At 45.6% G+C, this 26,160-nt stretch overlaps 1 protein-coding gene across 8 annotated transcripts in view; it reads right to left on the minus strand.

The window, feature by feature from the left end:
* The window catches only part of TTLL5 (tubulin tyrosine ligase like 5), a 198,074-nt gene that overhangs the window by 83,697 nt on the left and 88,217 nt on the right, over nt 1-26,160 (minus strand). For 6 of the 8 annotated variants that reach the window (XM_054970990.1, XM_054970995.1, XM_054970993.1 and 3 more), the window contains exons 28-30: nt 19,665-20,045; nt 15,765-15,958; nt 149-300 (exon numbers count right to left, since the gene is read on the minus strand). In XM_054970990.1, coding sequence (XP_054826965.1) covers nt 149-300; nt 15,765-15,958; nt 19,665-20,045 — 727 coding nt within the window. The remainder of the gene's footprint in view (nt 1-148; nt 301-15,764; nt 15,959-19,664; nt 20,046-26,160) is intronic. The other 2 variants (XM_054970992.1, XM_054970997.1) reach the window with 1 other exon arrangement.

The raw sequence follows: 26,160 nt of genomic DNA on the forward strand, positions 1-26,160 counted from the left end.
AGTGGAAGGACAAGCGTGTCTCACCAATTACCACCTTCATCCCTCTCTCATTCTGCAATGGTAATGTGAATGAGGGATATTCAGAGATACTACTAAGTGCTTTAGTAGCCCTCTCAGTCTAAAGCCACAAGCAGTCAGTTTAGCTTACCTGAGAGCCAAAGATTCAGGTCTGTAGTCAGCTGTATGTGTATCTGTTTGAAAGGCCCAAAATGAACCTCCCGGGTTGAATGGTGGTCGATAGCTGGGAGGAGAAGTTGCATTTGCTCGGCTTATAGCTCCATTCAGATTTAAGTTTGTTAACTGAAAAATTAAAAAGAAGAAAAGGGCAAAGACTTTATTTTAGAGCCTCAAACAGCAATGAAGTGAACTGGAATATATCTGAGTCAAGGTATTTTCCATATCTAATAGATACTGTCAATATTTAGAGAGACAGTATGGCATAGGATGCTGCAGTGGAAAGTATACCTAATTAGTGTCAGCAGCAAAAACTTACTAGGTCACTGTGGGTTAATCACTACCCCCTCCAGTCTTCCTTATAGGACTGTTGTGAGGGAGAAAGATAGAGGCATATGTAATATGTAATTATGGAGGAAAAACAGGATAGAAGGATAGTAAAAATAAAATTAAAATATTTATAACATGACAGCATTGCTCTTTTGCTTCTGTCATTCTAGTGGTAAAATGAATGACATAAGAACTCTAATGAGCAGAATTGTGTTTACATGGATTTTTATCCAACTCCACCCTGTCCCAAGAGTTTAGGGTTGCTTGCAACATATTTAAAGCCAGAATATAAATAACAAAAACAAAAGATATAGCTCACAAACATCAACACAATAAGATAGCCATCTCAACATAAGCTCAGCCCAGAACCACATCTGGCAGCAGCTCTGTGAAGGTCTAACTGAGAAACATCTCCCGGGGAAAGCTGTTTTATAAAAGCAGAGCAGCCACAAAATTGGCATAACACAGGCATGTTCAGAAGCAACAACAGCAGAATTAACAGGGTATTTTCTCAGTTAATGAGATACATCAACAACAAGCAGAAATAATGTGTTCTTAAATATGTTTGAAGAACACCCACAGTAAGCACTCCAAGGATTATGATAATATAATATTGAAAAGTTAGCCCTCCTGGGAGAATGGTAAGATCTTTTATTGGATATTTGTTATGAAACAAGCCTTCTGCCCTTTATTGCACAACTGCAGTGCTGAACCAGCGATATAAATAAAAGTTGCCAATCTAAAAAAAAAACTCAGTGGGCTACTGTGACAAGAATGCTGGTCTAGATGTGAGAAATGAAGATTCTCCATCAAGATGGGAAAAGCTCGATGATAGTGGGCAAAATACTCTCTCACCCTGACCTATTTATTTGATCCATTTATATTCACCTTTTCCCAATAATTGTCCATTAGAGTGACTTCCATCAATAAAGAGAGAGGACCTACCCTCAGGTTTACAATTCCCACCCACCCCACCCCCAAAGACCACACAGGGAAAGGGGAGTAAAGGGAAAAGGAAAGGGAGGGAGATCAGCTTACAGTTTATTCAATTCATAGGTTAGTTGCAAAGATAAAAAAAAATAATCCTACATAACACCACCCTGCTTTTCTTAGAAGAACAGGAGGATAAATGTGATGATAATGCAGTCAAGATGCTTCTAGACTTTGGATATTCAACACAAACTGAGATGTCACTTAACAGAAAAGGTTTTTGTCTCTCATGCCTGTAGAGAAAAGTTTAAATATACATGTGGTGAGCCTTAGTAAAATCTAAGCCTAAACATGAAGTCAGGAGATGAGAACGTGGAACTCTAGGGACCTGCACGCTACCTTTTCCTATCTGCCCACTAAAAAGTTCCAAGTTTTTTTGGAAAAAAAGAGCAAGAAACGGATAGCCACATTATGAGTGACAAAAATTATACGTAACTGCTCACTTTGTAAACTTTAATGTGAATGAGAAATTTGCGTTTCCCTGGTACAGAATTGTGCATTCTGCTATTTGTGAGAAGCTTGATTTCTCATAAAAACACCTTGATCTTAATAGAGTTCTCTCCTCTCAGAACCAATGTGCATTTAAGCCAGCTGCTTCACTATTCCATCTCATCTTTTCAACTCTCCCCCTGCCCACCTTGGCATATTTCCCCTCCAATACCAAAATGCTGTTTATTTTAAAGCTGTCTTTCCAAGTGAGGCAGGTGTGTAAACAGAAGGATGTGGCGGGTAAGGACATTTCACACATTCCATGTAGACAGGTGTTTAAATTACAGCAGGATTAAATACAGGCAATAGATTCAAAACTGAGCACACACGCACAGCAAAGCACAGAAAGCTTATTCGAACCAGCCCACCAGCTTGGTTCATTTTGATAGTTACTCCTCCGTGCATTGATTTGTTTCAGCTGCTATAATTAGCTTGCCAGATTGGTAGATTCCTTGGGCACCCCTGTAATACATTACACATCCACACAGCAGCTCTGTTTTGAATTACCTGACAGCCATAGTCTTTCCAAGTTAGCAGATAAACTTTCAGGCTGTCACTGATACATAAGCACACATGCACCAGCATTAGCTTACCTCAACCTAAGAGTTTAAAGAAACATAAACAAGATATGGAAGTAACACAATGAGTTGCTGGGATAAATAGGATTTGTTGGCACTGGAACATTGTGCCTGAAACATATTTAAGGTGACTTATTCAAAATAGCCAGAGCAGTGTAGTGACTAGAAATGACTAGAAGTAGGGAGACTGTCAGTCCTAGGGTGTCAGTCCCTGGCAATTAGATCCCCAAATCCCTCACAGCAAGCAGGCAGGTACATTGATTGAAGAAAACTTTGTTAGGGATCCATACAGTTCAGGTATTCACTCATAGGGAAAGCTGGCAGAAGTAATTAGGCAAACAATAGGACTACTGATATAGAGGGATGTTCTCCCGCCCCTTTGCATTTAGGTGCGAAAGCCTAAAAAGTTACATGAGAACAAAAAGCAGTTTAGTCTGAGATAAGGTACACAGTGGAATCTTCTCTCCTGTGAAACAGATACATTTCAGTACCCAGCTGCAAGCTGTCAGCCAAGGCCACACAAAAATGAAAGCGCATATTTCTTAGAGATAAGGAAGAACCTGCTAGCTCCTTTGGCAATTACTATTAGCAGTTTGGACTCCCTCAGGAGTCTTCTCATATAATGCATAAGATACAGTATTATAATATAAAATGCAGCAGACCACAATGGTAGAATTGTCTACACCATTCTCAGTACAAAAGTCAGAATACAGTGACGGCATACAATACAACAATGGCATGGATGCATGGCATACATGACAGAGACCCTGGGTGGAAATCCACACTTTCCTACGAAACTAACTGGGTACCTTGTTCCAGACTCGAACAAACATTTTCTCTACCAACCACCTAATCTATTTCACATAGGCTTTTTGTAAGAATAAAACTATAAAACTATCATGCATTCCATGGAAGAAAGGGAGACTGAGCATTTAAATATGAAGAAAGAACAAGATTAATTCATCCTGGTGGCTGCAGGAAAGAAGATCAACCTGGCTCTGTTAATGGGCAAGAGGTTTCAACTGCCCTCTAAACTGCTCCATCACTGCACAGGCAAGCAAAAACATTATCTTAAAACCACCAGGTTCAGGATGGCTGGAAGAAATTGGTCTGGCTCTGCCTACAACCAGCTGCATAAATAAAAATTGATTTAAAAACAAAATCTGATTACTGTTAGATTTTTTTACAGTTTGCTTTCAGAAGCGTCTTTTTGAAAAAAACAACTAGTTTAAAATGAAATCTGAACAATACAAATAGTCTCTGTGCTTATTTCTTCCAAGGCTCTCACATTCCTTTTCTTCATTAAAAAGACAGTGAACAAAATGTCTTTAGTGATCATCACACAATATATTTTTATAAAGGGAATAAAACTGCAGTATAATGGAATGGACGGCATTTTTATAAAGAGAACAGGACTGCAATTTATTCCACTGTTTATTGTATGTATTATCTTGCTCTTATTTCTATTACTATAATTCTGTTTTTGTATTATTTATGAAATACCTTGTCTAATACTTTTTTTGCATTACATATTTCTAATTTTTGTGATTCTAGTCCTATATTGCACTGTTTGTTGGATTTCTCATGTTATTTGATTGCTTTGTCTTACACCATGTAAACTACCTAAAATCTTGTCAAAGGCTTTCACGGCCGGAGAACGATGGTTGTTGTGGGTTTTCCGGGCTGTATTGCCGTGGTCTTGGCATTGTAGTTCCTGATGTTTCGCCAGCAGCTGTGACTGGCATCCTCAGAGGTGTAGCACCAAAAGACAGAGTTCTCTCAGTGTCACACTGTCTTTTGGTGCTACACCTCTGAAGATGCCAGCCACAGTTGCTGGCGAAACGTCAGGAACTACAATGCCAAGACCACGGCAATACAGTCCGGAAAACCCACAACAACCACTACCTAAAATCTTATTGAGAAAGGCAGGTTATAAATATAGTTCTGATATTTATAAAATAGCTTGATACAGGGGATCAAGAATTGGCAAGTTGCCGTATATATCATCCACTGATTCATCAGGAATCGCTTCAGTTTTATTCCTAATGACTATCGGCTCTGCAATTATCTCAATACGCAGATAGATTTATGACTCTGCCTACTAATCAAACAACATGAGCATTTACCTTCCATCTTATGGAGAACACTGATCTTCCTGATAGCTATTATCACCCCAACTTCTGGTTAAGCTTATTTATTTTTGTGAAGTGAAGGTGGAGTAGGGCAGGGCAGGGCAGGGCAGGGCAGTTGTATTTCAAAGGAAAGGGTGCAGAAAGCAGAAAGGAAAAATGGGGGAAGTATCACCTTCTAGTGTTTTCAAAATACATCTGATTACAAAAATCTTACTGTGGCTGCAAATTGTAACACCGCTCTTTAACTGGAGTCAAGAGCATTAAATAACTAAAAATAAGCAATTTAGTTATATGGCTGTTCTGAACAATATTAATATTTAAAAAGCAGTATAGTGTACTCTCTTGAGATTGTAGAAAAGCACTATTCATCAGTATGTTCTTAGAACTGTAGGAACCAATTAGTATATACTTTTATTTGGTAAGAATGTAAACAAGAATGCAAAATTTTGATTTAAATCAATCCTCTGGTTTAATTGTCCTGACCTTTAACCAACCACCAAATTTCCATCTTGACAATATCATAGGAGTAGCCATGCTGGTAGAAGAGTAAAATTCAAGACCAGTAGCACCTTAGACCAAGATGATTTCCAGGGTATAGATCACTTCATCAGATGTATTTGATAAGGGGAACTTGGACTCTCAAAAGCTTATTCCCTGGAAATCTTGTTGATCTTTAAGGTGCTACTGGACTTGGATCTTAACAGTATGATACTTTGCTTTTACTCCAGGCACTGGGCTTTTGGGAACTATTTAAGTTACTTGCTGAAATTGTCCAGAACCACAAGAAGTAGCAACAAAGTTTCTTCTGCCTTTCACCATAAGTCACGAGGATTTGGGAAAAGCAGAGTTCACTGTTTTAGACGCACTTCTTACATTAAACTGTAAATCAGAACTCCAGATCAGATTAGAAGTTACCAGGTCACTTCACAGATCTTAGTCAGGTTAAGGTAGATGTTGCATGTTCAGCCTATCAGAAATGTATCCAAAGATAGGCTGCATCAATCTCACATCAATCCTGTGGGGTTAGCTTGAGAGGTTGTGACTGGCTCACAGTCATCCAGTGAGCTTCTACAGAATAGTGTGGATTCAAACCTGGGTCTTGCATGCCTCATCTGAAACTCTAACCACTACTTCACATGGGCTGAGGGGTGGCTGATATTGAACAGTTCAAAACAGTCAGGCCTGGGTGAGTAATGTATGTGGCCTGGCCGCAATTAGTCCTCCTTTCAAAGGCTAAAACAGCCCGGCAAGGGGCCTTGCCTCTTTCGGCCTGCTTTTTACTGACAGAAACCAAAGCTTGAAGGTTGGTGGTATTGTTGGGGTTGCTCAGCAACAGCCATGGAGGACATTTATTTTACAGGCACTGCTTCTATGGGGGGATTAACCCCCTAATGCTTTTTTTTGTATTTCAGATCTTTTGTGTGTGTGGCAAACCTGGGGCTTTCTCAGGTTTGTAGGAAGATCTGTCTTGTCTATTCACAAATGGGACCATATTGAAAACAACTCTAACTCAATCACTATTTTTTCTCACTTCTTGACTTCTTTATAGCAGCACTATATCCAGGATTATCTACATAATATTGTCCTCCAATCATCCAGCTTCTGTGTTTTCCACCACTTTGGTACAATCTTTCCTAAGCCTGCTTTAGAATGAACTTTTTTGAAAGATCAAATCAAAGTACTTTTGGATAGGAAGACATATAATTCTGCAGATCTTTCCTACCACAGCTCTTCCTTGTTCCAGACCCCACAGCCGCTGCCACCCCACACAGAGAAAGGCTTTTTTTTGGACATTATAAAAAACTGGAAATTGCTACAGTATTATAACAATTTATTGTTATGATCTTCTAATTCCCAGCTTTCATTTTTTTAAAAAAAGAATAAGGCTCTAGCCCTTTTCATTATGGAGTTATAACGGGAAAGATGCATGCTGCCCCTTCTCTTTTTAACTATGTAACAAAAAAGGCTAAAGATTTATTTTTTTAAGGAAGTGTAATCTTGGCACTTTGTGTGGAAGTTGCCACAGTGAGTTTTTCTCATCACCTCATCTGTATGAGTTAAATGAGCTGATGTGCCCTTCATCTATCCCAAAAGTGTTCTTATGACTAGTCATGTGTGTATGGAGGGTGGGGGTGGGGGTAGGTTTAACACACATGCAATATTTGATTTCCACAAGATGCTGGGTCATGGTGGTCATGGCTTAGAATGCCATTCTGCTCATGACAGAGGTCTATTTTTCAACCACACCCATATAGCACAAATCTGCCTTGAGGCAAGTTCATTTCATGCATGTATTTGCATTCACAAATAAGAGCCAGAAGATAACAGAAAGCAAGAATAAATAAGTTTGAGACGCGTGAAATCTGTGCGTGTAGCAAAGCTGATCTGGTGAAAGGCCCACAGCATTCCTCCTCTGCTTGCTGAGCTTACCAGCTTACAGGATATGCACATGCATGAAAAAAGCATAAAAGTGTTCTAGTCTCCAGTAAATGTTCCAGACAAAGACCTGCCAGAGACATTCCTGGGAAACCTGACAAACTTGCAGATTCGTTTGTACTGTCTCCAGCGTATGCATTCATTTAACCAAAGTAGGGGGGGTGTAGTTTGTACTGCAGCGGATGGCTGAACCTGCCTCTTGTTGTTACTGAGTCAAGCTCTGAATTCAGTACTCTCTGCTTCAAAACTTCTCAGTGGGAGCTATTTCAATAGTGCATGGACATGCCAAATGTTTGATGATCAGGGGATAATCCTTCACACAACAAAAGTTCATTGAAGTTCAGCCTGGTTCAGCTGGCAGCCTCCTGCAAATCACAAGGTCCATTCCAACAGCACAAAAGCCTCAGCAGCTGGAGAGCTGCAGGAACGGTTACTGCTCCAGAGACACCTTTCTTTTATTAACATGTTAGTCTTCAGCTGGTGCGTAATGACTGATAAAGAATCACATCATGAGGTAAAATGGACTGCACCCATTACTATTTTTATTCTAAGGAAACAGAACAAGACTGATGGGAAAGAGAAAGGAAAAGGCTGGGATATGCGATTACAAGTTAGAAATGGTCTCATGTTGCATGCTGGAGTTAAAGCTGAGAGTATGGTCTAAAAAGGTTAAAGAGGACTGTTTTAAAGATTTTGCTAAGCTTGGTCATCTTACTGAAGATGCTACGTCAGCAGTAATGGAAGAATTTGCATATGATTCTTTTGGAGAATCTGCATTGAAGAAAGGAAGCAACAAAATCCTTTTCATACAGATTGAAATTATGCTCGTTAACACAATATGACCATCTACTCCAAATGATAGTTTCAGGTGGGTAGGCATATTGGTTTGCAGCAGATGAACACGATTTGAGTCTAGTAGGACTCGTTTCCAGGGTATAAGCTTCAAAGGGAGCTTAACTCTCAAAAGCTTATATCCTGGAAACTCTTGTTGGTCTTTAAGGTACTACTGGATTCAAAACTTACTCCAAATTATGATTCTCTGCTGCACTGGAATTAGAAAAACCATTTTAAAAAAATCTAAGGGACTGTAGGAAGAATAGAGGAATATAGCAGGGTCCTTCAAAGGGCTTGCCATATCAGGGACGTTAAGCCCCATTAGCATAAATACTATTATTCACCTGCCTCTTCAGTTTTATAGATATTGCTGTTGTTCACACAAGTTCATACTTGTCAAACAAAATCCAGAGGTGAAGAGCAGGCTGTAGTCAGATGCACTTTTCTCTGACAAGACTGTCAACAAGGAGGTGAGTCTGACATACTATGAAGAAGCTGAGTGATGGGACTTGCAATGACTGGAATTCAGAAGAAGACTGTTCCCATAACAAAACCTGCAGAGGGGTCTCTGCATTTACTGTTTTCCAAGGAGGGGCAACAGAACTGCTGAGTTTTTCTAATCACCATGTTTCTACCCAAACAAAAACACAAATGCCTCCATGGGATATATCAGCACATTTGCAGGAAACCTGGCTGCAAGATTTGAGCACTGCCTGGCTCAGAGAAAGTTTATTCCAGCCTGGGTGGTCTGCTGTTATCCCTGTGATCAGACTCCTTGGATGGAAGAACTGGAGCGGTTCCTAGTGATAGTCAGCCTCTGAATTCTCACATGTTCGTTCAGAGAAGGCTAGGGCTCCTACTGAGTTTTCCTTCCTCCTTATCAAGTTTGGGCCAATTCAACATATTCTTCTGTTCCCTCCAAATGGCTTCAGCACAGGAGGTAATAACAGTACTGCCTGCTCCCTCCCATATACCACTTACAGAGACCACATGCAAATCCTGTATCACCTCACAATGTACTGCACAGAAAGGATTGGTTTTTTACAAAGAAGGCAAATTCCTGTATTATAATAACCTGTGTGTGGATGAGTAGTGTACTAGAGAGGCATCCTGCACTGAGCACACTGATAGCTACGTTCTGCTTTCAATTTGCTGAGCATGCCTAAAATTTATTCAGATCCTTTCCCCATGCTACAGAAATGCCCTTGAAGAGAAGGAAAGCACTCTTGCCTCTACCTGCAGGATACAGTAACACAAATACAAAGCCTTGATGACTATGTGGACAAAGATTAATGACTATATGGCTTGTAGCCATGGACAGCTCCTCACATTGAATCATACCCATGGGGCTACCTAGCCAAGTATGTTCAATGCTGCTAGAAGCAGCTTTCTAGAAACAGGATTTTAGGCAGTGGGTTGTCTCAAGCCTACTGCCAAGATCCTGCTACTGGAGATGCGGGGAACTAAATGCTCAACCACAATACATACAAAATTAATTTGCCTTAAACTGCTGTGTTAATAAAATGTCTGTACAATGTTTTCTTGGCTACTTTTCTCCATAGTTTCCATGGAAAACAAATAAATCTGCAGTGATAAGTTAACTTCCAAAAAGTAGGAAAAGGCGGAGCAGCAGGATGACACTCAATATGATATTTTCTTAAGCTGAATGCCAAAACAGGACCTGTATTTCAACCAGTTTCATCCTATCACCAACAACTCTAACAGGAAAAACAGGCAGTAAGCAGCTGTGACATCACATGTTAGAATGTGACAAGAACAATTTTAATGCTAAGACAAAGCTGGAAACAAACACTATAGAGCTTCCAAAATGACCTAATTATTCCATCACAACCACTTCAACAGCCTAACACACCCCAATCCTACCTTGTTTGAAACAAGGGGGAAAATATATAAGTGAAAAAGTAATGCGCGGAAGAAGAAAAAACTTGTTAGCTTAGGAATGTAACATGAACAGGACTTCCAGACACAATTTAGTCACCTTCAGTACTATCCAATTTAAACAATTCCAGGCAAATTTGAGAGGAATATCAGGCTTCCCTTCTGAGGTGGATTCATTTATTTTGTTGAGTCTAGTTTTCAGAGTTAGCAGTTCATTTTTATACATAGTTGCATATTTTTGTGAGCCCCTTACTACCTATATATTCACTACTGAATTCCAGTGTTAAGGGAATGATATTACTAGCATTTATTCTTGGTCACATAAACGTTTGTGTTATAGTTCATTTCTACCTCTTCGAAGAGATCACTACAGGCCATCATAGAAATTTGATAGTACTACAGATAAGGGCTGTAGTAGCAAAGCTCTTTGTTGTTTTCCACTGGTGGTAAGGAAGTATCTTACAGTGCCATACTGAGCTTACTCCCGTCTAAGTCCATTGAAGTTAATGAACTGAGAACGGCATAACTACTTACAATGGCCCTGCTAGTTACAGAAACATTAAATTTACCACAGCAAACTTCGAGTTCAGTAACACTTTGAAGACCAAGAAGATTTCCAGGGCATATCATCAGATACCAAAGCTTCCGTTGTCTCTTTGTATCTGACAAAGGGAACTTTGACTCTCATAGCTTATACCCTGGAAGTATGGTTGGTCTTTAAGATGCTACTGCGCTCAAATCTTGCTCCTCTATTACAGTCCAACACAGCTACCCACATGAAACTATTAAGTGTAGCAATCATAACTAGCAGCAGTAACTAATGTGGAATTTGATCCCACACTTGTCTTTCACCCGTCTTCAGGACAATTCAGCACAGTTTCAAGGGCTGATTTTAAACTGCTGGGCTCTTAGAGAAGAGAGAAGAAAGATAGAGGCCATCACCACTTCTGCCGATGCACAGCATCTTTTCCTCCTCAGCAGCTCTGCGCCCATCTCCTTAAAATAGTAGCTCTTCATTTGTTCCAGCAGCATTCTTTGCCGAGACAAAGGAGACCACAGTCTGTTGCAGCAAATAAACTTTGGATTTAAGATGACAGATGCACCTGCTGAGGAGAGCAGATTGATAGCTGTAATCGCTTCTCCAAGCACTTAGGCAAGGCAACTAGAAACCAGCTCTTTGAAGCCACAACCCTGTTGATTTAACTGTCTTCTCCCTTCTGTAAAATTCCAAAGAGATGGAGGGTGGCCGATTCATAAATTCCTTCAATGTGAATGAACATTAATAATAACAATATCACTATTATTAATTGCTCTCATGATGCTAAATGTGTAGGTCATGAATAGACATGGGCACAAACAGCATGACGAATGCAAAAAACCCATGAACAGCCCGTTCATCTGTTCGTGAACAAACCGTTCGTGAGGCGCCATTGCAAACGAACAAGAGGTCGTCGCAAGCCTTGTTTGTTGCGTTTGACCACTGTTCGTGGAGCCAGACAGCCAGGCACCTTCAATCAATTCCCTTGGCAACTCCCTGCACTCCTTCTGTCGCCCTGGAAACCCCAATCTGAGCCCAACTTAGTTTGATAGGCAGGTCTTCCTTCCAAATGTGGAGCAGCAAATTGGTTACAATTGGTTACATGACAGCAGAGACCAGGAGGGAGGGAGGGTGAAGGGGTGGTGTTCTGTAGCCATGGGCACTCCAATCTTATCCCTGCAAACCCTGTTAGGCAGTTCTGACTCCCAGCCACAGACCTCCTGCTTTTCCCTATGAGGCCTCTGGTTATAAAAGGGCACTATGCTCCCGGTTCTAGCTTTCAGTTTCAGCAAGCAGTGGAATGGGAGAGAGCTGTTGCTGGCCTTTTGGGAGAGAGACAGGGAGAGTGCATTGGAGCTGAGATTTTTTTCTGTGTGTGGTGGATGGGATAGGGATCTATCCCCTCTGGTTTCAGGGCTGCTGCCAGGCCCTGGAGCCAAGCTCAGTGGGCGCCTCAGCTGAGGGCTCACTATTATTAGTACTAGTGATTGATCTGGTCAAATTTCTGGGAGTACTGGGCTAGGGCTCTACCCCCTCCCGCTGGTTCCAGGGTTGCTGTCAGGCTCTGGGGCCAAGCTCAGTGGGCACCTCAGCTGAGGGCTCACTATTATTAGTACTAGTGCCTGATCTGGTCAGATCTCTGTGAGTGCTGAACTAGGGCTCTACCCCCTCCCTCTGGTTCCAGGGCTGCTGCCAGGCCCTGGGGCCAAGCTCAGTGGGCACCTCGGCTGAAGGATCACTATTATTTTTACTAGTGCCTGATCTAGTCAGGTTTCTGGGAGAGCTGGGCTAGGGCTCTAGCCCCTCCCTCTGGTTCCAGGGCTGCTGCCTGGCTCTGGGGCCAAGCTCAGTGGGTACCTCAGCTAAGGGCTCACATTATTATTAGTGCCTGATCTGGTCAGGTTTCTGGGAGTGCTGGGCTAGGGATCTAGCCCCTCCCTCTGGTTCCAGGACTGCCGCCAGTGGCCCCTCAGCTGAGGGCTCACATTATTACTAGTGCCTGATCTGGTCAGGTTTCTGGGAGTGCTGGGCTAGGGATCTAGCCCCTCCCTCTGGTTCCAGGACTGCTGCCAGGCCCTGGAGCCAAGCTCAGTAGACACCTCAGCTGAGGGCTCACTATTATTAGTACTAGTGCCTGATCTGGTCAGGTCTCTGGGAGTGCTGAGCTAGGGCTCTACCCCCTCCCTCTGGTTCCAGGGCTGCTGCCAGGCCCTGGGGCCAAGCTCAGTGGGCACATCGGCTGAGGGCTCACTATTATTTGTACTAGTGCCTGATCTAGTCAGGTCTCTGGGAGTGCTGGGCTAGGGCTCTACCCCCTCCTTCTGCTTCAGGGCTGCTGCCTGGCTCTGGGGCCAAACTCAGTGGGCACCTCAACTGAGGGCTCACAGTGTTGTCTCCTTTTCTTTCTTTCTTGTTTGCTGGCAAAATGAGGCTTTGGCCGGGGGCAAGGGTGCTCGTGGGGAGAAGTGCAAAGATTGTCCCGGTTTCCCCGAGGGAAGCAGTACTGGGCAGAGCTCTGCAGCAGCAGAGATGCCAGCTCCCCAAATAACACCTGTGGGGGCTGTGGAGTAGACCAAAGAGCTCTTGCAGCCAGGGGAAGAGGAACTCTTTAAACTATTTGAGGAGGAGGAGGTTGAGGGATCCAGGGAGGAATCTTCCATTGCCAGCTCTGCACCGCAGCCAGTAACCCTTCGTCCTCCCTGCCCAGGAACAGTTAGTGGGCCACGGTTCAAGTCGTCTGTATAGAGGCAATTCCGGGCCTTTCCAAATGACCCCCGTGTGGTGCGGTGCCGTGTCTGTGATGGCCTAGTGCGCAGCGGCAATGACCTGAAGCACCTGTCATTGACGGTCCTGACTAGGCACCTGAAGACACGCCACCCGATCCTGTAATCTCAGTCCTCAGCCAGCGAAACATCCAGCGGGGGGAGGCTACCAGTTCCTCTGAGCCGGGATCAGTGGGAGGATCACCTGAATCCATCCCAAGCAAGAAGCCTTGCACCCGGACCTGGTGGACATGTTGACCTTTGTGAAGGTCAATCTCAACCTCCTTGGGCATCCCTCCTTGGACCTGGACCTATCTGGCCTCTGAGCCTCCCCAAGTCTACTGTGGTTCTCGGCCAAGCTCCTGTGCAGAGGGCTACAGCGCTCCTCGGTTCTCCAGGCTGCTTCCACAGCTGGCAACCCATGGTCCTCCTCTCCCAGACAAGTTCCCCTTCCCTCTTTCAACCTCTCCCTCTCTTTATGACAACAACACAACCCTTCTCCACAACTTGTCCTGCCCATCCTGTCCTCTCACTGACAATTTCTCGGATGGCCCCTCTTTCATCCTCGCCCTTTGTGGATGGAACCGGAACAACCCTTCCCAATGACCTCTCCTGTCCTGCCCATCCCATCCTGTCTGCGAAGGCAGGAGTGTGGGTGATGTCACCTGATGCCACCTTTGGGCATGGTGGACTACCTCGCCATGGATGCCACCTTTGGACCTTCCCAGTCCCATTCTGCAATGCGGCCGTGACAAACAACTTGTTGTCCTCCTCTCCCCGACAAGGTCTTAGACGTTCCCTCTTTCAACCTCTCCCTCTCTGGAACTGCTCAGATGCCTCCCAACCTCTCCTATCCTGCCCATCCCATCCTTTCTGCGAAGGCAGGAAAGTGGGTTATGTCAGCTGCCGCCTCTACCCCACAACACAGTGGGTTTCTCGGCTCACAGCTTGCTAATGAAGGGGTCCTCTCAGTCCTGCTCTCTGTCTCCCTGACATATTTCCTGATGGTCCATCTTTCAACCTCTCCCTCTCTGGAACCGCTCAGATGCCTCCCAACAACCTCTCCTGTCCTGCCCACCCCATCCTTTCCACAAAGGCAGGAAGCTGGGCGATGTCAGCTGCCGCCGCTTTTGGCCACAATGGACAGCTCTGCTGCTGTTGCTGATGATAGGGTTACACAGCACGGGGGCCCCTATCTATGGGCTCCTGCTGATCCCTCTGAGCAGGGGGGAATGGGTCCCTCCCACCTACCCTTTCCGCGAATGCAGGAAGGTGGGTGCTGTCCGCTGCTGCTGCTTTTGGCCACGAGGGGCAGATCAGGAGCTGTTGCACATGTAGTTGTGCAGCACGGCACCCCCTATCCATGGGCACCTGCTGTCCCCTCTGAGCAGGGGGGAATGGGTCCTGGGCGCAACACCCGTCCTTTCCACAAAGATGGGAGGGTGGGTAATGCTGGTGACAGCCTCCACTTCGACACTGGAGGGGCAGACAAGCCTCTCCTGGAGCAGTCTGCATAATCCAACACGGTGGATGTTGGGGTCTTCCTTCCCCGGTCCTTCTCCGCAATATGTCCATGAAGCCTTGGTCCTCCTTTTATCCTTGACAAATTCCCAGTCCATCTTTCAACCTCGCCGTCTCTGGAACCGCATGGACCCTTCCCAACAACCTCTCCTGTCCTCTCTGTTCCTTCCTTTCCACAAAGGCAGGAAGGTGGGTGATGTTCGCTGCCGCCACTGAGAAAATCAGTGGGTTTCTCGGCTCATGGCTCGCAAATGTGGGGGTCTTCCTTCCTGGTCCTGCTGCACAATGCAGCCATGGAGCCTTGGTCCTCCTCTTTTCCTTGACAAGTTCCTGGTCCCTCTTTCAACCTCCCCATCTCTGGAACCGCACGGACCCTCCCAACGACCTCTCCCGTCCTGTCCTTTCCGCAAAGGTGATGTTCACTGCCGCCGCTTTGTGTCACGAGGGGCAGCTCAAAAGCTGTTGCATATAAGGTTGTACCGCTCGGTGCCCCCTATCCATGGGCACCTGCAGTCCCCTCTGAGCAGGGGGGGATGGGTCCCGGCCGCAACACCCGTCCTTTCCGCGAAAGCAGGAAGGTGAGTGATGCTGGCGGCAACCTGCCTGTACTGCCTTGACAAGTAAGCTGTCTCTGATTGGAGCAGATTCTGTGGAACTGCCGTCCTCTGTAGGGGATCCCTTTGCCCTCCTCTCCCAGACAAGTTCCCCTTCCCTCTTTCAACCTCTCCCTCTCTGGATGGCACCACAATTTGCTCTATTCTTTTTGGTATCCTTGTCTCTACCAGCGGGGGAGAAATTGGTTTCAATAGCAATTCCTTCCGTTTCCTTTGTAATTCCTCCACAAAGATTTTCCTGCAACTTTTTATCCTGCATAACAACCTCTTCTGCAAGCAGAAGAACATTTTACAATGTCTTAGATCCATTATATTAAGTATTGTCCAAAACCCAATAAAGAGAACAAACCCTGTTCAAATCACCCTCAATCATTCACAGACCATTTCCTGTTTTTACTGTCTTGTGAAATTCTTCTGCTACTAAACCCAATTATGCTTCTAAGTAAAGTGTACTGCAGATTGCATACCTGTTGAGTAAGAAGGCTGATATGACTGGGTGGAGAGTACTGCCTGGCTGCCTGCTTCTCTGCTAGTCGCTGCAGCTCTGCTGCAACAATGGTGTGATTGTAACGCTTGCTCAGGGAAGAACCATCTTCTCCATCTTTAGTCATCCTGGCAGATCCACCACGTTGTCTGCTTGGGCTGCAGCTGCTTGAACCTGCTGAAGATGGTGAAAAAGTTTATTCTGCAAACAATGTGTGCCAATTTAGAGAAAATATGCCGAATATTCCTGAAGAGGACAAAATGCTTATGTGTACGTATGAAAAAACTAAGTAATTATGTCTTTTGTAGAACTTAAGGCAAAACAAAAGGAGATATAAAAGATCTGTGACTGGATTTCTCAGTATCTTTAACTTTATTTTAAAGCAGCATCAGGGACCTGGATTTAGATTGGAGTACAATGGTCTAACTCTTCCCCTTGTGTTTCCAAGATAAACACACACACCACCCTTGGCAAGTTGCTTTTTTCCCCCTGCTAGAAGTACAATTAGCTATGAGTGGACAATTGTACCTCCCTCCCCCTCCATTATAATTATTGTCCTTTCACTGTGCACAAAGTAAGTTTTAAAGCTGCCATTTTGTTTTTCTGTCCAAAGTATGTTTCATAAGGAATACTGCTTCCTACTAATACAGCATAAGATATACATATTGAAAAATGATTAAGAAAGCTATAAAGACAAAAATAATGAAATCTAGAAGGAATTTTTGAAGAGCTATCTATTCAGCAATTGTTAAATATCAAAATTAATAACTGGAAAATTAGATACCACATTAATGATATCTGCAGGTACATTTAAAATAAAACAATTTAACGAAGTCTGATTTAGAAGCTGTATTATTTGAGGAAAAATAAAAAAGCTGATAGCGAGAGACTAAAGCTCACATAATAAAATCCACTGTCAGAGACTGAGGAAGAGGAAAAACTAGGTAAGGCTTTGTTTCAGTTCTGTGGACTACCAATGAGATTCTTATGAAATGCAGCATCAGCCATCTAAGCAGACTTAATTGGTTTTAGAATGGTAGCTGTGTTAGTCTGTAGTAGAACAGCAAGACTGGATTTCAAGAGTTGGACTTTAATATGACTTAATTGGTATTGTTTAAATTGGGGGTCTAGCTTTGGACTGCAAGCCTACTACAGGCAAATCTTGTTTAGGCAAGCATTGTGTTCCTTCCATAGGAAAGAGGTCACTGGGCCATTGGCTGTTATAGAGTCATCCCTCTCACAGATCAGGCATTGTGCTGCTAGTCCAAAAGGTGAAAGGGCTAGGTAAAGACAGAGACAAGACTGCAGAGTAGAAATAACACCTAAAAGCACAGCAGTGTGGGTTTTTTAAAATCCTGCTACTATTTTTGAGGAAAGAACATGGCAGAGATAACACAGAAAAGCCAGTGAGACTAACAACTGAAAAGGAAAAAGAAACTATGCAGCAGAGAAGCTTCCAGGTGCTGATGTCATGACTGGACAACTGAAAGGCACTGAAGGTGCAAAAAAAAGTCTGCTCCCCAGAAGATATCAGTCTCCTGGTGCAGCAATTCAGAGCTTCCTTTACATGTATATTGCCAGTGCAGAAAATTCTGGGGCTATCAAAAGCTGTGTTTATATTACTCAGCAATGTGACTAGAGATGACCACCCAGTTTTTAAAAAGCTCTCTCAAAAGTAGAGATGGGCACAAAATGGGGAAAAAACAAAATGAGCGTTTTGAGTTTCATCGCATTCCACGAATCATGAACTTTCACAAAATTGTCTCGTTTCACAAAATGATTTGTTAGTTTTGTAATTCGTCAGAACCCAGGGCACTTCAATGGCCCCCTTCATACCCAGAGATGCCAAACTCTCAGGGAGACTCCAGCAGTCCCTCCTCCACCCACCCTTACCCAACAAGCCAGCAAGAACAAATACTCTAAATAAGAATATAAGCAAAGAAAATTAAAGAAAAAAAAGGTAGGCCTCAGTCAAGCTAGGCCCCAGAGCCAGGCAATGCCCTGAGACTGGGGTTCAGTGGGGTGGAGGACAGAAGGGCACCCTCACCCAACGACCTTCCCAGCAGGGCCAAGACCTGAAAATAAGAGGCTTTTCAGCCTCTTTTAAAGCAGCAGCAAATCCAGCCAAAAGCTCCCAATTCCACTCTCTCACTCCAAATCCCACCAACAGGTCCTCCCTCTCCCTCTGTCTACTGGAACTGAAAAGCACAAGGCAGAGAGCTGTGCCTTATATAAGAAATGCTCACATAGAGCAGAACAGGTCTCTGGTTGGCAGACAGATCTGCCTAACAGGGTTCAGAGGGATGAGATTGGTGTTCCCATGGCTACAGAAGGCCCATCTCCTCAGTTGCCTAGGGGATTAAACCCCCTGCTCATTGCTGTATAGGGCAGAATGGAAGCTCTCCAGTTGGCAGGGAGAGCTGCCTATCAAGATTATGCGGGCTAAGATTGGGGTTTCCAATGGCAACAAAAGGTCTGCAGACATTCCGGGCCTATGCTGCCTATGGAATCAATGGATCGGCACCAGCCTGTCTGACATCACAAATCGGCTCAAAAAGTCGTGAATTTCGTGAAAACCACAGCCCCATGAAACGCGTTTCACAAAACATGAATTGGCCTGATTCATCATGAAATTTGGTTCGTATTTCAATTCGTGCCCATGTCTACTCAAAAGGAGAACTTTTAAACTTTCCATTTGCATTTCAATAGATTATATTCTGCTGCCCGACTCTTAGCCCTAAACAGTTCACATGGGTAACCTTTAATCATCACTTCCTGAACTATTAGGGACCACTGCCAAGCTGTGTCATGTGCCAACAGAAGCTAGGTTGAAAATGAAAAATGATCCTATTTTATACTTCTAGAAGCTGCCAGGATTCTCACAGATGCATATTATCGATTTAGGAATTAAGTGGAGATAACTGTCTGAAGGCAACTGGCATTTTCTTCTGAGAAAGACTCTGGTAGGAAATAGGTAAGAATTCCCCAAGCTATATGGATAGTTTAGGTGGTTAGCCGTGTTAGTCTGCAGTAGAACAGCAGGATATGAGTTCAGTGGCACCTTAGAGACCAACAAGATTTTCCAGAGAGTCAGCTCCATTCTTTAGACATGAGTAGGAATGGAGATCCAGGAGCCTTTATATCCTAGCCAAACAGAGAACATCAGGATGTAAAGGTACAATGCATCTTGATTAGAGCAGACATTAGCATCTGTAAGATAAGAATCTTGAATCTTAAGTCTCTGTTCATAAATCTGAAATGGAGTTTATTTATAAATTTAGAACAATGGATCCCCCACCCCGGTGCTGAACAGAGGATTCTTATCTCACTACAGATGCTAATTTCTGCTCTAATCATTGTACCTCTACATTCTGATTTCTTCCTCTGCTACATCCCTCGCATCTAGGGGTGTGTAATTCGAGTTTTGGATTCAAGTAAAGTACCCAAATTGGACTCGATTCACAATAATTCAGAAACCCTGAATCAAACGCTTCCCCACCACCCAGCTGATCGGCCTCTCCTCTCCCTGCTGGCCAGGAAAGTGGGGTGGGTAGGTTTGCCCCAGGGGGGTGGGGGGTTGCTCCCTCTCACTTCAGTATGCTCCGAATCTTTACGGAGCATACCAAAGTGAGCTAAATACCAGAATCCCGAAGCAGCTTGCCACACCCACGTTTGGCTGGGATATAAATGCTCAAGGATCTCCATTCTTACTTCTGTCTGAAGAAGGGAGCTCTGACTCTTGGAAGTTTAAACTCTGAAAAGCTTGTTGGTTTCTAAGGTGACACTGGACACATATCCTGCCAAGCTATATGTTTACACAGCTCTGCAGCAACATGCTCCAATATTCTGCCCAATTGAACAGCCAGATAAGCAGCAAGCTCACCTGCTTTTGCTGAGGATGGCCGAGACAATCTCTGGCTGTAGATCTGCATAGCACTTTGAAAGGAAGAGAAAGGGGTGGTAGTGTAGCTGCCAGACCGACAACGGTGTAAACCTGCATTGTCTGACAACAGGCAGGGTGCATTTTTTGCTGAGTTAGACCAGGAGTCAGGTGCTGCACTTTGGAAAGAAGGGAAAGTACAACCAGATGAAAAAGAGAGAGTTGAATGATGATCCAGCACTTCTGCACTTTCAGAGGCAGCAATATGAGAGGACAAGCGGGAGCTGAAGTTTGGTGGGAGGGTGGCACCAGGAACACAGGAAGTAGCAATAGGGGGCGTAAGTTGTAGTGTGTTCTCTTTGTCTTCCATTAAAGAGGGGACCACTATTAAAAAAAAAAAAGATATAACCAATTTGATTAGAGTGGTTCATATTTTTCACATTCACTTAAACTGTATTTCCCAGCTCAGTATTTTACTAAAAGGGCCAGAAAAGGCTAAATTTTTCTTAACATTCTAGCTGATATATAGATGTAGGTGTGAATCAGAAGGTACAGCACCCCTTACCCCCTTGCACTCTGAGTTTGTCCCAGCTTTTCTGGTTAACAACAAATCATAGTTTTATGTCTGAACTGGGTATCACATAGTTTGTCCAATTCAAATGTCAGGCAAACTGTAGCTTATCATAATTGGAACATGTGAGGGGAGGGGAGAGAATGCAGCCTAGCCATTGCCTCTTAAGCAGACATCATTAAATTAGCTGAATACCAGCTCACTATACTATTCTGTTACTCATTTCATTTATAATCATCATCACCAATGAAAAAAGCATATTCGCAACACATTGCTGATTCAATTTTTACATATGCCCCAATTTGTTAAGTTCTCTCTCCCTCACTCCATTTTAATTTAGGAGCAGTCCCACCAACTTCGCATTGATTTGGTTTTTCTAGTACCATAAGCTATACATCTGCAATTTATAGAACCTATTTTATAAAGCCTTCTTATCTTTTTAAGAGTACAGTACTCCTAATATATTGAAAGTTTTTTTTTTTAAGATGATACACAGAGACGCAGCTGGAATTTTGGTAAGATGTCATTCTTCATTTCCAAGATGTTTTCCTACCTCACTCAAAATTTTTGTTTATTGAGATATTTATAGTACACTTTTCTCACTGAGACTCAAAACATATTACAAAATGTGAGTCAACACAATCAACTGCTCAGAAATTCAATAACAAATGCAATAGGGCATGGTAGGGATTGCAGAAATTTGAATATGAACAGAAATCTGAATACAGAGCTGAAACAATGCCGGAACAAATCATAAGCAATAAGACATGGCATATTAAAAGATGCAAAAGCTACTCAGAACATACACAGCAGTGTAGTCCATAGTCTCTGTTCCTTAATTAAAACATCTTTCTGAACCATTTCCTTACAGTACAGCCCTCCTACCTGTGTAAGAAAGCTCTTACGAATAATTCAGTTTTGCATAGTTTGCGGAAACCTAGAAGAGTGGGAGCCCCCTCTAACTTCATCAGGCAGACCACTGCATAGGTGGAGGCCAGGACAGAGAATGTACATGTACAGGCAGCTGCTTGATTTTGCCCAACTGTAGGGTGGTACTTGCAGAAGGCCCTCCTCAAATGATTGAAGCTGCCACTGCAGAGCATAGGGAGAGAGGCTGTCCTGCAGATATGAGGGACTAAGCCATGAAGGGCTTTGTATCTCATAGACAGTAACTTTGAACTGAGCCTGATAACTGGTCAGTAGCCAATAGAGAGACTGCAGAATGGGAGTAATATGTGTTTTCTGTTGCTTCTGAGGGTGGGACAGAAACAATGTGTTAAAAGAAACCAAAAGAGTTTTCTGCTAAACATTAAGGAGAAAACAGGGTTAACATACCTGTAACTTATGTTCATCGAGTTCTTCTGTGCTGACACACATGGGACTGCGCAGGCGCAGGCCAGCCGCCGGAGAATTTTCTAGAGCTTCCATGGCTCCGAAGGGGCCGTTTGTCGCGCGCCTCAGCGACCGTTTTCCCGCCCAAACGGTCACGTGATCCTCCAGCGACCAACGGCCCCTTCCCTCAGTTCTCCCTTGCCGCCGCTTGACCAACACACTTCAGCCATAACACCTTAAAAACACCAATTTCCGTTACAGCCAACACAGTATTGTGCATTGGAGTTCACAGCGGGGTAGGAGGGAGGGTTGTGTGTCAGCACAGAAGAACTCGATGAACATAAGTTACAGGTATGTTAACCCTGTTTTCATCTTCGTTCTTCTGTGCCTCCACACATGGGAGTGTACCAAGCTTCACACAATAAGGAAGGCGGGGGTGAAGTCCAACACAATTTTATTAAGCAAACAAGAACAACAATAAATAGATATGCATATATACATCTATGTAAAAATACTGTGTAAGGACACATAAATACTCAATATTTACATATATACACACCCCCAGGTACATATATACACACTTTCACTCAAGGGTACCCAACAGGTACGTCAAGAAAGTCATACCAAAACTCCCTCAGGAAAAGAGGGAGTGTAAGACAGCCTTGGCCACAGATACATCCTGCTCCGCATTGACATCAACGGCGTAATGCCTGACAAAGGTGTCTGCAGAGGACCATGTGGCTGCTTTACAAATGTTAACCAGGGGCACCCCCCTGAGGAGTGCCGAAGAGGATGCTTGGGACCGCGTGGAGTGGGCTCTGACATGAAGCGGGCAAGCCACCCCTGCCAGGGAATAGGCCTTGCTAATGGCCGTCACAATCCACCTAGACAGGGTCTGTGAGGAAGCCCTGTTACCCTTGTCCTTGGCCCCAAAACATACAAACAGGTGAGGACTGGAGCGGAATCCCTTCGTCCTATCCAGGTAATAGGCTAGGGCCCTCTTCAAGTCTAGGGTATGGAGGGCCTTTTCCCCCTTAGAGGAGGGTTGAGGAAAGAATGCAGGCAGTGAGATATCCTGCGAGAGGTGGAAGGCGGACACCACCTTGGGCAGGAACTCAAGGCAGGGACGCAGGACCACCTTGTTGGGATGAAACACAAGAAAGGGAGGGTCAGACCGCAGTGCAGACAGTTCACTGACCCTTCTGGCCGACGTGACGGCCACCAAGAATGCTACCTTGTAGGATAGCATATCCAAGGGGCATGTAGCCATAGGTTCAAATGGAGGCAACATGAGACGTGAGAGCACCAAGGACAGTGACCACCGAGGCACTGGCGCAGACACAGGTGGGTAAAGATTGTACATGCCCTTAAGGAACTGGCGGGATTGTGGGTGAGAAAACACCGTAGCACCCTCAATTCGGGTGTGAGCAGCTGATATCGCTGCCAGGTGGACCTTGAGGGAGGAAACCTTCAAGCCCATACCACGCAAGTGGCACAAATACTCGAATACAACCCCCAAGGGACTGCTGTCAGGCACCACCCCTCTGGCAAGTGCCCAGAGCTCAAACCTGCGCCACTTGGCCGCATAAGCGCGCCTAGTGGATGGCCGACGAGCATTCAGGAGGACCCTTTGTACCTCGTCAGTAAAGCCTATCGGGGAGGAACGATCCGCCAAGCCGTTAGGTGCAGCTGCTTGGGATCGTGGTGGACTAGGCTCCCGTTTAGGAGAAGGTCTTGCCGAGGAGGCAGACTCACATACGTCCGTTTGGACATCCGCAGGAGCTTCGGGAACCAAACCTGCCGTGGCCAGAAGGGGGCCACTAGGATGCAGTCCGTCCCGTCCTCCTCTATCTTGCACAGGACCCTGGGAATCAAGGGGAACGGAGGAAACATGTAGTGCAAGCCCTGCGTCCACGTAAACTGGAAGGCATCCCCAATAGAGAGGGGGTCGCTCCCTGCCCTGGAACAGAACGTGTGGGCCTTGGTGGTCGCCGCAGTGGCGAACACATCTATCACTGGATGACCCCACATCTGGAAGATCGGCCCAACGCACTCTACGTTCAGTTCCCACTCGTGTTCCAGTAAAGGGACCCTGCTGAGGGCATCTGCCCGGGCATTGTCTGACCCAGCCACGTGTATAGCACGGAGCGACACGCCGTTCTTGATAGCCCACTGCCAAGTGAGTGTGGCTTCCCGGCACAGGGCCATGGACACTGTGCCCCCCTGCTGATTCACGTAGTACATGGCAGTCGTGTTGTCCGTCTGCACCAACACCTGACGATTTCTCAGCAGTGCTGTAAGAGACACAAGTGCGAAACGAATGGCCCTTAGTTCAAGCACATTGATATGGAGGGTCTTTTCCCTGTCAGACCAGACATCTTGCACAGCCACATCACCACAGTAAGCACCCCATCCCATCAGAGAGGCATCAGTGGTAACCGTGATGTCATGGTGTTGATACCCAAAAGGGGTCCCTCTAAACAAGTTGTCATCAGACAGCCACCAGTCCAAGGAGGAGAGGATGACCCTCGGGATAGAGAATTTGAGGGACGGAGGGTGCAGTAGAGCATCGTACCTCCGCACAAACCAGTTCTGGAGAGGGCGCATACGCAGCCTAGCGAAAGTCACCACAGAGGTGGCTGCTGCCATATGCCCTAGTAAGCACTGGATAGCGCGCACAGACTGGAACCGGTTCCTTTTAAACATGGACACTAGACCCCTTAGGGACCGAGCCCTCTCCAAGGGGAGCAGGGCCTTACCCTCCACAGAGTCCAAAAGTGCACCAATGTAGGACACCTTGCAGTTGGGCACCAGTTTGGATTTCTCCAAGTTCACCAGGAGCCCCAGGCGTTGGCACGTGCTAAGTACCAAGCCAATGTCCTGCACCAGCCTAGACTCTGAGTCAGCCACGATGAGCCAGTCATCGAGGTACGGAAAGATAGTACAACCTTCTTCCCGTAGGAAGGAAACCACAGGGGCCACACATTTAGTGAACACTCGTGGGGCAGTGGACAGGCCAAAGGGGAGCACCTTATACCGGAAAACCCTTTGCCGGTAAACAAAGCTCAGGTATTTCCTGTGCTCCTTCCGTATGCCCACGTGAAAGTATGCGTCTTTTAAGTCAAGAACCGCAAACCAATCCCCCTGTTTCAGCAAGGCGATCACAGCCGCCAACGTTACCATTTTGAATTTGGTCACCTTGAGGAAGGCATTAAGGCCCCTCAGATCTAAGATGGGACGTAAGCCCCCATCCTTCTTAGGGACCAGGAAGAACCTAGAGAAGAAACCCTTTACAGAGTCGTCATAGGGCAATTCTTCCACAGCACCCTTGGCCAAGAGCGACACGATCTCCGCATCCAGCTCGGCCATAGTGTTATTGACAGCTGTCAGGGGTGAACTGCATCTAGGCAGCTCAACAAACTCCAGCCCGTACCCCAGTTCAACAATAGTTAAGACCCATGAGTCAGATGTTATTGACTCCCACTCAGAGAGGAGTGGACTAAGTCTGTCCGAAAAGTTCGGGGGTACGGCTGGCGCGACCTGTCAGTACTGCCTCCCGGCGCCCTGCTGGTCTTTCTGCAGGGCCGGTTGCTGTGCCTGACGAGGCTTGAAGGGCCGACGCCTCCTCTGCTGTTGTGCGGGAGGGTAGGGCCGCTGCTGGTAGGCAGGATACTGATGATAGCCCGGCCGCTGCTGTTGGTATCTGCCCTGGTAGTGGTAAGGGCCGGACCGGGGAGCGTACCGTGACCTGGAGGAGGGCTTGTCCGCTGGAGCCAGACCCAAGGACCGCGCCGTCTGCCTGTCCTCTTTTTTCTTTTTCAGGGTCTCGTCGGTCGATTTGGAGAACAGCGAGTCCCCTTCAAAGGGCATGCTCTCCACCCTGGAACGCACCTCCTGGGACAGGGCCGTAGACCGCAACCAGGAGTGGCGCCTGAGGACCACCGCCGACGCCATCCCTCTAGCAGCAGTGTCAGCAGCGTGGCTCCCAGCGTTCATCTGCTGCTTAGACAGCCTCACAGCCTCCGTTTGTAGCAGGGACACCACAGCCTTCTGCTCAGGAGGGAGGTCCCGGGTATAGGATGCCAACTTCTCCCAGAGGTACAGCTGGTACCCTGCCATGATGGTCTGGTAGTTGGCAATCCTCAGACCCAGCGAAGCGACGATGTACTGGCGCCTGCCCATGGCATCAAGCTTCTTGCCCTCTTTATCGGCAGGCACCGAGGAGTGACCCGATCGTCGGGGGTTGAACTCCTCTGTGACCAAGGAGGAAGGTGGAGGGTGTTTCACCAACGCCGGCCAGGTGCCCTGCTTGATCTTGTAAAGCTGCTCGATGCGCTTGGACGTTGGAGGTTGATCACAGGGCACCTGCCACACCTTCTCCACAATCTCCTCAATACCCTCGAGCATGGGGAAGCCTACGTACGCCGGATTATCTCCATAGATACGTTTGAGGAGCTTGTCCTTGGTCTGGGGAAGTGCCGAAGAGATGTCCATCTCGAGAGCCTTGGCCATCCTTGCCATCTGATCGGCGTAGATGCGGAGGTCCTCGAATGGCGAGTCCGCAGATGGCACTAGCTCCTCAGCTGGCGATGGTTC

Source organism: Eublepharis macularius, chromosome 2 (assembly GCF_028583425.1).
Source record: "Eublepharis macularius isolate TG4126 chromosome 2, MPM_Emac_v1.0, whole genome shotgun sequence".
Taxonomy (NCBI): domain Eukaryota; kingdom Metazoa; phylum Chordata; class Lepidosauria; order Squamata; family Eublepharidae; genus Eublepharis; species Eublepharis macularius.